Source organism: Musca domestica, unplaced genomic scaffold (assembly GCF_030504385.1).
Source record: "Musca domestica strain aabys unplaced genomic scaffold, Musca_domestica.polishedcontigs.V.1.1 33, whole genome shotgun sequence".
Classification (NCBI taxonomy): domain Eukaryota; kingdom Metazoa; phylum Arthropoda; class Insecta; order Diptera; family Muscidae; genus Musca; species Musca domestica.
Window position 1 is genome coordinate 8,950,247 of NW_026712312.1, and position 11,542 is coordinate 8,961,788.

Consider the following 11,542-nt stretch of genomic DNA (forward strand, 5'->3'; position numbering starts at 1 on the left):
TTTTCAACAATTTTTACAAATTTAAATAATTTTTCATTCAACATTTTCAATTCCAAAATTAATATGACAGTTCAATGTCCCAGCAGCTGTGTCAATGAGCCTACCTATATTTTTCTACCATGATTATTACTCGTTGTTGTGACTGTGGCGAGTCAAACTAGTTTTATTCAATTTTCCTGTTTGCCCTGTATTTCTCTGGCTCTCAATGGCGTCCGGCGAGAGAGTGTATCATTTGCGCACATCAACCACTGCCATCAACGTTGCCAGTATTGAGGATTTATCCGAAAAACTTAGGGATTGGGGACTAGGACGTTTGATGACAAACAACAAAGGTAGCTTTAGGTTGACTTAGTTCGATTTTGGCCCTACGCTCCTTTGTTCTTTTCCGAAGAAGCCAGCCGTTTTATGTATTTTCACCTTTAGAGTCATGCTTTACTGTAACCATGTTAAATACCTAACGCGAAATATTCTTCTAACTTTTATAAATTCTATTGAACTATGTTCGAAATTTTTAAGGAAGAGATGAAGTCTAATCGAAATAAAAATGAAATCTTTTTTTAAAAATTAAATTATTTATTATTACTTTTACTATTTATATTATTATTTATTTTTTGAAATGTGGCATTTTTTTCTTTGTACATGAAAGTGTTTGCCCTTTAAGTGTAGGTTAATAGGTTAAAACTGTAAAAAATGGTAAGTACCCTCACCGACTTAATGAGGGGGTAAGGAATTTTTAAATATTTTTAAGGCATTTTGCTTGAAAATCTGATTTTTTTCGGTTACAGATACGAACGATTGAGGAACGAATTAGATTGGACGGTTCCCAATGGATTGATTTGCAAGTGATAACTTGCTTAGGTTGCAAGTGATAACTTGCTTAGGAAAAAGTAAAAGTTTTTCTTCGAAGCTTATATCCAAGTCGCAATGAATATATAAATTTAAAATTGAAAACAGACTATATCGGAGTTTACATCTTCAGATACAGAGTTTTTAACCGAAAAATGTTCTTTTTTTCTTAAGGTAATTACTCAACAATTAAAAAAGAGTGGCAATGCTAAAAATAACTGTTTACTTTACTGTCTTTAAGAAAACCGGAAAACACCAAACAATTAAATGCACAGTATCTACAAACAAGTAACGCCGTGTTTACACTAAACATGTCCTTTAAACGCCTTATTATTCCTTTGATTATGTGTGAATGATGGAGCTTCGAAAAATGCGTAATTTAGGACTCGGTGTTTAAGACGTTTTAGCCGCTATTCAATTAATCGCGATTATCGAAGAAATCTTAGAGAAATAACCGTATTGTCCAATTCTATAAAGTCCAGATCCACACAATCCACAAATACTGTCTTAGGTCGAAGTATCGAGAAAAGTCCCCATTATCCCAAGTTATGAATAACTGCGGTTTTTATACAGTTTTTAGTTGATTTCCCCAACCAATGGGGGTATGGTAAACACTGTCAAGCGGCTGGCTTGGCCACAGTATCAGCTGCTGTTGCTGTTTGACGTAAACGCTCTCACATTCTCCAAAACAAGAAATCATTAATGAGAGTGAAGTGTGTGCGTACGTGTATCTGCCGTTGGCGAGAAGAAAAGAGAACAAAAATTGGGGAGGCAGAGAAGAATACTCCAAAACGTAGTACCGGAGCTTTTCAAAGACAACAACAAAATACAAGTAATTTGTTGCTATTCCCTTAGCTTTTGGGTCTACTCGAGCTCTCACGGCCGTAAAGCAGCAGAGGCGAGTAAAAGTGGCACAGTTAAAATTGCTGACAGATAAGTCCGCCAACAGTTTTCAGTCTACTGCCAAAGTCAACCGGTCGCCAGTCGGGAGGAAACGCGTGTTTGTTCTTTAGTTTCACGTTAGTTCAGTGGAATTCTGAAAAGGTAAAACGCTAACGAAGAAAAAAAAGTGCAAAAGAAATGTTTGATTCGAAAGGGGGTGTGTGTGTTGTTTTTCGCTTGTGCGGCCGAATGTGGACGATTGGGTAGTGATTTAACAACAGCTGGTCTCACTCCGGTGACTGGAAGGTGTCGAAAAAAAGAAGACTTCTGTGTTGTGACGCACCCACAATGTAATGCAAAACTAAGTGATTATTCCGCAAGTATTCCAGCGAAAAAGTATTGCTGCGAAATATTGCAGACCGAGTCTAAATCGGATGTAGCGATTTCAGGATTTTTTGATTATGTGCTTTTGTCATTATGTAACAAGTGATTTGTTATTGATGGTGTCGCAATTGTTCCATGTCCAAAGTGGTGCGATAAGAGAAGTCACATCATGTCTGATGTGTATCAGTAGCCCCCCTCGCAGCGGTTGTATGTCACATCCAGTATCAATACACCGTTCAGGCGTTATATGTTCCCAAATTCTAATCTTTCGGCACAGCAAAAACTGAAAACATCAATTGAATTGTCTCGACAGACGCACACACACACACACACAAACACATGTATGAATGTATGGACCAACAACAAATCGTGTCGCAACAGAGGTACTCATCGCCGTTCACAGCATATTTACTGCATAGAAATGGTCGGTCCATCGCTAGCGAACAGCTTGTAGTCCATTGTGGTCTTGCCGTGACATTGCTCTTGAACTTTTTGCTGAAGAGTGTTGTTGTTGTTGCTAATATGTACTTTTTTGTTGTTGTAAAAAATCGTTATCACAGAAATGGGAATTATGCTTCTGTTGTTGTATTCCATTCGTGTAGATAAAAAATGAATAAAAGCCGAGCATAAGCGAATGAAACAGAGAATGCCGTGAAAGAAAAACAAATGATTGATGAGTGGAAAATTAAAAGAAATTTAAATTTCTAATTTATGCGATAAATGTGAAATCCTTAAATAAAGTGAAAGTAGAATAGGGTGCAGCTTCCGTGTAAATACATCTTATCCAGGCCAAAATTGAACAGACCCAAAAGAAATCTATTACTTTTGTTCCAAAACGAAAAGTAAAGTGCAAACGCGGCTGTCCTTTCGATTGTGCTGCAATTTTGTGTAAGAGAACACCTTCTAGAAAAAATCCCAAAAATTAAGGATTCTTGCAAGTGAAACGTAACGTAACTTTGTTCTGCGCCGAAAAACCAATTATAATTCCATCATAAATGTTTGCCATCTTTCTATATCTATTGCAGTATTTCGATACATTCTATTCCCCACCGTACTCTGGAGGATACATATATAATGTATTTTTATACCCTTCACCATACGTAGTATGGAGGGTATGTTAGGTTCGTCATTCTCTTTGTAACTCATCAAAATAATAATTTAAGACCCAACAAACTGTATATATTATTGATCAGCGTAAAATTCTAAGACGTCCGTCTGTTGTAATCACGGTGAAGGTCGAAGGTGGGCTATATCGGTCCTCGATATCGTCATATATAGCAGTACTCCCCAATATTCGGAATTTTGATGATGACATTTTTCAATGGAATTGTCTGAAATTCTACACAAGGATTTCTTCGTGACTATTTAATCCATAAAAAAGAATTGTCAATATAGGTCCATGATATCGTATGTCCCCCATATAGCGTTACCTCCCGATATTCGGTATTTAGATGGTTTTAGTCGCATTTTTCAATGGCATTGTTTGAAATTCTACACAAGGTATTCTCTGTGAGTACTTCCCCCTGAAAAAAATTTTCTTTATGGGTCCCCAAATTTAATGGAATTGGCGTAAAATCTGCAAAAGGATCTGCCAAAGGATTTCCTTCTGGGATACTTAACCCCATGATATCGTATATCACCCATACGACGGTAACTCCCTGAAATTCTACACAAGGAATTCTCTGTGAGTAATTTCCCTCTAAAAGAGAATTTTCTTTACACGTCCACGATATCGTATAGCCCCCATACAATGATGCCCCCCAATATTCGGTATTTTGATGATTTTAGCCACATTTTTCAATGGCATTGTCTGAAAATCCACACAAGGAGTTCCCTCTGAGTAATTTACCCCATTGGAAGAGAATTGTCTATATAGGTCTACGTTTTAGTATAGCACCCATATGATGTTACCCCTAAATTGATCATCGAAAATGCGTCAAATTTCGTATTTGAAGTTCGCACTGGGTACTACGACCTATGACGGAAAATTGTCTATGCAGGTCCGCGTCTTATTATAGCCCCATACAACCGTACCTTTCTTTATACGGTATTTTGATGATATTAGCGACATTATTCACCGGAATTGCGTCAAATTTCGCATTTAAAGTTCGAAAACGTTACTACAGCCTATCACAAAAAAATCCAAAAATATCCAACATCCGTTGTATAGCACCCATATAAAGGTTTTCATTTGAGCGGTATTGTTTGACGATTTTTTTCAAGTTCCTTTCGAATGGTGGAGGGTATAAAAGTTCGGTACTGATTTTAGATGTTTTCAGAACATTTTAATTGAAAGTTCTCTTTTTTTATTCGTATTGAAATTTTGTAATGCAAACTATCTTATGACAGCAAATTATTTTCCATGCAAGCGCACGCCTTCACATATTTTCCAAACGGAATGATTTCAAAGTTGGTATTTGGAGTTGGAATTTTCTTTCTTTGGTATTCCCCGCTCCTAATAAACAGATTTATTGATACCGATAAAAATGGAAAACATTATCATTAATGTATGTATATTTTACTTTAAAAAACCCCTAAGCTGTCGAGAGTTAACAGGAAAATTCCAATGCGTGGAACAGCAATAAAATCTTGCACATGATGCCTTCGTTGTTTTGTGCGAGAGGGTTATTTATTTTAAATTTTACCGCATCAGTATTATGTAGACATAATTGTTTTACAATACAAATGTGTAATATATATGTATGTATATAAATAAGTGTATATTTGCTAAGCACCCAAACAAATTTACACATATTCTGCTGAATTGAAAAGATTCGGTATGGCAACTGACTATTATTATTCGAAATATCAATGCTTTTTGCGATAAACTTTGATCCCCTAAAAACCGAAAAGGGGTGATTGTGCTATTATATTTTTATTTTTTTTTTTCGATGGGGACTTAAAATGGTAATAACGTAAATATTTCTTTCATTTGTATACACACACTTTAATTCGAATATCGGCATATCTTGATGATTTAATTTACAGCAGCATTCAGTTCTTAAAAAAAAAAAAAAAAAAAAAAAAAAAAAAAAAAAAAAAAAAAAAAAAAAAAAAAAAAAAAAAAAAAAAAAAAAAAAAAAAAAAAAAAAAAAAAAAAAAAAAAAAAAAAAAAATTAAAAAATTCACACTTTAGCGGCCAAGTGTCGTTGACACTTTTTCTAGCAGCTCCAATGCAGTTAATTAATCAAAACTCATTAAGAATCTTACGAGACAATTAACAACAACTTCTTGAAAACACCAGAGAGTGTAGTAGTATATATTGAAAATACAGTAAAATCATGGAGGGGAAGCAAAACGCCATCTTGTGCCAATTTAAGCGGTTCAGCAAAGGAGTTAGCAAAACGTCTAGAGCGTACACGTGTGTATAATCGAAAGATAATTCAATGCTACGCACACCGCGTGGTAGAAGAATGCAGGTAGATGCATCAATGATTGGGAACATAGATATGTCAAAATTATTAAATTTTTTTTAAACAAGTAGATTTGAATATGTTTCCCATACGAGGCCAATCGGAGGTTGTTATGAGTATGAACGATTTTTCATTCAAAAATTTTAATTCCAAAATTGGTTTGACAATTCATTGTCCCAGCAGCTGTGCCGATGCGACTACCTGTATTCTTCTACCATGGCACACCGTCTTGTCAACCCTGTAATGGGATTCTCAAACACATTTTTTTTTGTTACCAACAATCGGTAGAATAACCAGTAAAAAAGCTGTAAGTTCGGTCGGGCTTTGAATCCCCTCCACCATTGGGAAAGAATTTGGCAATTTTCCAAAAAAAAAAAAAAAATAATAATAATAAAATAAAATCCTTTAAAAATTCTGTTAACATCTTAAAAATACCGAATGTAGCCGTTATATTAGGGTCTATACGACGACGTCGACCTGCATAGGCAACTTTTATCATAAGCCATTACAAGTTTTAAATGCGAAAGTTGAAACAAAATCGATGAATAATGTAGCTAAAATCATCAAAATACCGAATATAGGGAGGTACCATTATATGGGAGTTATACCAAAACGTGAACAGACAATTTTCTGTCATAGGCTGTAGCATCCATTACCAATCACAAATACCAAAATTGTAACAATTCCGGTGAACAATGTTGCTAAAATCATCAAAATGCTGAATATTGGGAGGTTTCGTTATATGGGGGCTATTCGAATACGATGACCTGCACGGACAATTTTGTGTCATAGGCTGTAGTATCAATTACGAAGCTCAAATACCGAATTTGAACCAATTCTGGAGAATAATATCGCTAAAATCATTAAAATACCGAATATCGAGATGTACCTTTTCTTTATATATTCCTATACGAAGAACGTGAACCTGCTCAGACAATTTTCTGTTTTAGGCTGTAGTATCCACTACGAACTTTAAATACAAAATTTGAAACAATTCCGGTGAATAATGTCGTGGGAGTCCATACCTCAATCTGGACTAGTTGAAGACCTGGTTGATAATGAAATTCATCATAAAGACAGGCCCTGTTTTGGGTAACTTGGGCTTATATAAGCTTAAGGATATGTGTAACGTCTTCCAGGCCAAAACAAGGCGAACTGCGTAAGGGGGTCTTTGGGAAGTGAAATCACAGTTCCAATGGTCACATGTGTCAATCGAGCGATATTTTCCACTCAACATGTCTGTCATCTATTATTTTTTATATCTTGTTCTATGTATTTCCGAATAAGTTCACTTTGGAAATTATTAAAATAATCCAAAGCCATACCCGATAGATTGTTTTTCAAATATTAGAGCTATTGTGAGAATCGCAAAGTTTTTCAAATGAACTGACACAACGGCCTAACTAATGGAATTTATTTAAGGCGCCTATTTTTCAAAACAATTTTGCCACAAATAGATTTGAATTGAATTTCCATTTAAGTCTTAAACTTGTTGCCATGTTATAATTGTTTTGAAGAATGTTTGTTTTAATAATGAACTTAATCAAATCAGAAATATTCGAACACACAAATAAACAAATACATAAAAGCACACTTTAAAAGGCCGATTATGATGAGACGTCGACATCTAATTGTGGCACTCATTAAGATAAGGGGGGAGACTCTTATTATTATTGGAATTAGATTGATGTGTTATAAACATTCAAACACATGCCAAGTATTGGTGTATATTCATACAACAACAAAACATAAACACTCGCCACTAGCCACTGATAACCAACAGCCAGTCAGTCAGCCAACCAGTCCATGAATAAAAGACTCGAAGCCGAAGCGATTAAATCTAAAAGAAAAGAAGTATTTGCAGTGCATTTAGTTTCAAGAAATAACTTCGTCACATTAGTCTCCATTATCCAAGTCAGTGAACTTCGAGCTTCGAGAGAAAGAAGTGAGTGGCAAAAAAAATTGTAGGCGTTTGTTTTTAATAACTGTTTGCTTCTTGATGTTCAGACTGAGATGAGTGAGGAATATTCCGCTTTTTCTTCGAACCTCTCTCTCAAAACCCAGTTACTCTTTTTCTTCCAAAATTGTTTGTGTCAAAATCTTGAATTAAAAAATCTTCAATATTTACCAAAAGCAAACAAATCTTAACTATTTTCATAATATTTCCTATTCTTAATAGGAAGCCGAGTTCTTCTCAATTGAACAGGTTATCTCTTGTGTATAATTATTTTAATTGTATTCCCTTTTGATTTAATTTCAGTTTAAGTTGCATAACATTGGTATCTTAGATTGGCCAAAGGAACAAATTCAAAATGTCCGATTTTGCCAGAGTCGATATCGATCAGCCTAAATATGATCAAAGCACATATCTGAATCGTGCCAAACACTTCTTCCTCCTGACAAATCCACTCAATTTGTTGGCCTCAAATGCCGAATTGGAGAGAGCCAAGCGCATTGTGAACGATTACCGTGCCGGCAAGCCTGTACCTGATGTCAAGAATGTCGAGGATTTGTGGAGAGCCAAATACTTGTATGACTCCGCCTTCCATCCCGAGACCGGAGAAAAATCATTGATTATTGGCCGTATGTCCGCCCAAGTGCCCATGAACACCTTGATTACGGGATGTGAGTATAGCAAAAATATATGTACATAGATACACAATTGTCTCTTCAAAGTATTTAACAATCTTACATAACATTTTTGTTAATCAATTTGCGACAAATGAAATGTGTGCCGTCAATTGAAATTAACGTTCTCAAGTTCATCCCGCTGGGTTCAGTGGACGATCAAATTGCACACAAACACAATTGTGATCGTGCCTCGAACAATATACATACCTATATATATTTATATACGTATATATAAAAAAAACCTGACACTCTTCTTTTCCTGAAAATTTAAATTGAATAATTTAATTAAAACATAAATTGTTATTATATTGTTGCATATTTTGCTAACAAACCACATTTGTTTTTGTTTTTTTTTTTTTTTTCTTAGGCATGCTTTCATTCTACAAAACGACACCGGCTGTGGTCTTCTGGCAATGGGTCAATCAAACATTTAATGCCGTCGTTAACTACACAAATCGTTCCGGCTCAACGCCCATCTCCAAAGAGTGAGTATTCAAAAAAAAAAATCACCATGAATATACTTTACTTACCTCTCTTTACCCTTGGAATAGGCAACTGGTGACCTCATATATTTTGGCTACCGGTGGTGCTCTGACTACTGCTTTGTCCTTGAATAGAATAGTTAAGGTATGTTGCGACAATTGACTATCCTAAAAAGCATACTGAAACAAATTTCGTTTTTTCAGAATTTGAATCCATTGATTGGACGCTTAGTACCTTTGGCTGCTGTGGCAGCTGCTAATTGCATCAACGTGCCAATGATGCGTTTGCAGTAAGTATAGCTTTGGAATTTGATTGCACTGAAACTATTATTCATTCATCCATGTTACTTTTAGAGAATTGAAGAACGGTGTTACTCTTCTGGATGAACAAAATAATGAAATGGGTATTTCAAAGAAGGCTGCTGCTGTTGGCATTACAGCTGTTGTTGCTAGCAGAATTGCCATGGCTACTCCTGGCATGGGTAAGTTTACTTTTTCCCATACCTAGCTAAAATGAAAATATGTGTTGGGGTTTTAGAAGATCATTCGGGACATTGTGATCGTCCTTCGGGACATTCGAGAGGATGTTAAACAATTAAAATAGTATCTGTCAGTTTTGCAGACAGATGTATACCCGCAGCCTTGAGTTATGATTATTAAAATTGTTGACCCTTTAGGGTGGAGGATCCTAAGCAGTTGGCCAATATAGACCAATTCGTATCTGACCTAAGACTGATAAAAATGTTACAACGTGCCAGATTTGGACTATATCGACTACTTCCGTACTTGATATGAGATATGTGCAAATTTATGAAAATATGTGATAGGAAACAGATATGGCGGACCGAAGTATTCCATTAAACATTGGTATGGGAAAATGTTGAATTCCAGAAGGAATGTTCCCATCTCAATCATCTGTATAAGCGATCTTGTATTGATGGAAATATTCAGATGTGCCAAGCCTGAATGAAATCGGATGTTAATTTCGTGTTACCAGAAGGAGTTGACCGATATTGCCCATCTCCGAGCTCGATCTAAGTTTGAAAATAATATTACGATATACGAAGTTTGGACCAAATCGGACACTCCCTTCGTGTGTTATCGTGCATTCCAGCCAGCCAGAGAGAGAGACATACAGGCATCGCTAGATCGACTCCAAATGCCCCGAAACGGATTTGGTCCAAAGAGACCTAGGGTCTAAAACCGTTATTTCGATGAGGCACGTTTTTGCCATATCAAATGATATATACCCTCTCTAGCTATATGACTGAGGGTATAATTAAACAGAGATAGAACAGTATTGGAATTATTGTTCTGGATACCGTAGTTATTTTATTGTTGCAAAATAGGCTCAATCCCATAATTGTTGTTATAAAAACAGGGCCTGTTCCAATGATTAATATTAACAATTCATTATCCTCTGACAGCAAGCATTGTAACGTACTAACCCACATAAAATCGGCTCAATAATGAAACAGTCTGCAGTAATCGAAATTGAAGGCTTCCAATACAGTAGTCTTGCAAACTGTGTTCAAAAGACGTAATTTTATGTTCCATTTTCTTTTAATTTTTTAATATTTATAACCATTCCTAATATTTTTATTGTTTTTTTTTAATTTTTTTTTCAGTACTCACACCTTTACTCATTAACAAATTGGAAAAGGGAGGTTTCCTCAAACGTTTCCCCAAGGCTAGTGCACCCATCCAAACCCTGTTCTGTGGCTTTGTTTTGATCTTTGCCACACCTTTAGGCTGTGCATTCTTTAGCCAAAGGGCTGCCATTAATGTAAGTTTATTTGGTTCTACAAAAAAAAAATCTCATTTACGTTTTTCTTTTTTTCTCTCCATTAAGGTTGACAGTTTGGAACCGGAAGTCAAGGATGAAATTAAGAAGAAGAATCCCAACATGACTGAAGTATGGTTCAACAAGGGTTTGTAAGGCAACCCAACCAAAATCTATCATCTATGGCCGAGGCAATTAAATTGGCCGTATTGCCTCAATTCTACTCAACAAATGGGAAAAAGAGCTTAGCAAATTTAAAAGAAGAACATTAGGAACCCGTTAATTATTCTATTACAAAAATAAATGTGTTTGACAATAATTTGCAGTGACAACTACAGCAAAGAAATCGTTAATAAGTATATCAAACAATAATTATTTACGATTAAGTTCATCAATCCTAGTTAAGTTCTCAATGTTGGTCCTAGAGACAAAACAAAACAAAAAACAAATCAATTTAAATGTGTTCCAGATGTGTTGTTGTATATTTCATTTCATTGTATTCCAATGTATCAATTGCATTTAGTTCACTCAGTGTTTAAATCTTCTATTTTAGTTAAGTACTAATTCAAAATATTTCAATATTTGAATTTGTTATTCCAATTTAAATTAGTATAGCAACCTAATTAAGTTGTTATATTTAAAATAAATAAAAAAAATAACTCAAAGAGATTAGCGTATGTATGTATATGCTACTAACTAATTCAAAATAATAGATTTTGGATGATTTCTATTATTTTGCCACTCTTTCTTGTGAAACGAAAACATTTATCATTTTAGGCGTTGAAAATACTCTTAAAACCTTTTTTGGGGGACTTTCTTTAAAATAAGTTTCTGGTTTGACAATGTAAAATTATAAATTATTTTTACAAAATATTATATTCAATAAAAGGATCAGAAAATAATGCAACAACCATCTTAAAATTGTATTTTTTATTCGTTCCACTGCAGTCAATAATTGAGTTAAGGCTAACTTTCAAAATGATTAATTTTCATGTGCAAATCAAATCGTTTTCACACCTTATACCACGAATTTATCTAAAATACCTAAATACATAGTTTCAATCGTGGTACAATAAAAAGGTAAGGTAGGGCTAACATCTGATTACAATTTTTTTTTAGTT

General features: G+C 34.9%; 1 protein-coding gene across 2 annotated transcripts; it reads left to right on the top strand.

The window, feature by feature from the left end:
- The first annotated feature begins 1,731 nt into the window (after positions 1 to 1,731).
- LOC101900090 (sideroflexin-1-3) lies at positions 1,732 to 11,342 on the top strand. Of its 2 annotated transcripts, none has more exons than XM_005184220.4 (8): positions 1,732 to 1,890; positions 7,786 to 8,150; positions 8,524 to 8,641; positions 8,708 to 8,783; positions 8,843 to 8,928; positions 8,993 to 9,120; positions 10,267 to 10,424; positions 10,491 to 11,342. In XM_005184220.4, exons 2-8 carry the CDS (start codon positions 7,838 to 7,840, stop codon positions 10,575 to 10,577), a joined length of 966 nt encoding a protein of 321 aa, XP_005184277.1. In that variant the 5' UTR covers positions 1,732 to 1,890; positions 7,786 to 7,837; the 3' UTR covers positions 10,578 to 11,342. The 2 variants fall into 2 exon arrangements, with proteins under 2 accessions (XP_005184277.1, XP_005184278.1); XM_005184221.4 differs by lacking the exon at positions 1,732 to 1,890 and adding an exon at positions 7,344 to 7,470.
- The last annotated feature ends 200 nt before the right edge of the window (positions 11,343 to 11,542 follow it).

What these genes read in the sequence shown, in the direction of transcription:
- LOC101900090 (XM_005184220.4), top strand. Translation starts at nt 7,838, where the DNA reads ATGTCCGATTTTGCCAGAGTCGATATCGATCAGCCTAAATATGATCAA. An exon ending in CCTTGAATAGAATAGTTAAG is followed by an intron (nt 8,784 to 8,842) that starts GTATGTTGCGAC and finishes TCGTTTTTTCAG; the next exon opens with AATTTGAATCCATTGATTGG. An exon ending in GTGCCAATGATGCGTTTGCA is followed by an intron (nt 8,929 to 8,992) that starts GTAAGTATAGCT and finishes TGTTACTTTTAG; the next exon opens with AGAATTGAAGAACGGTGTTA.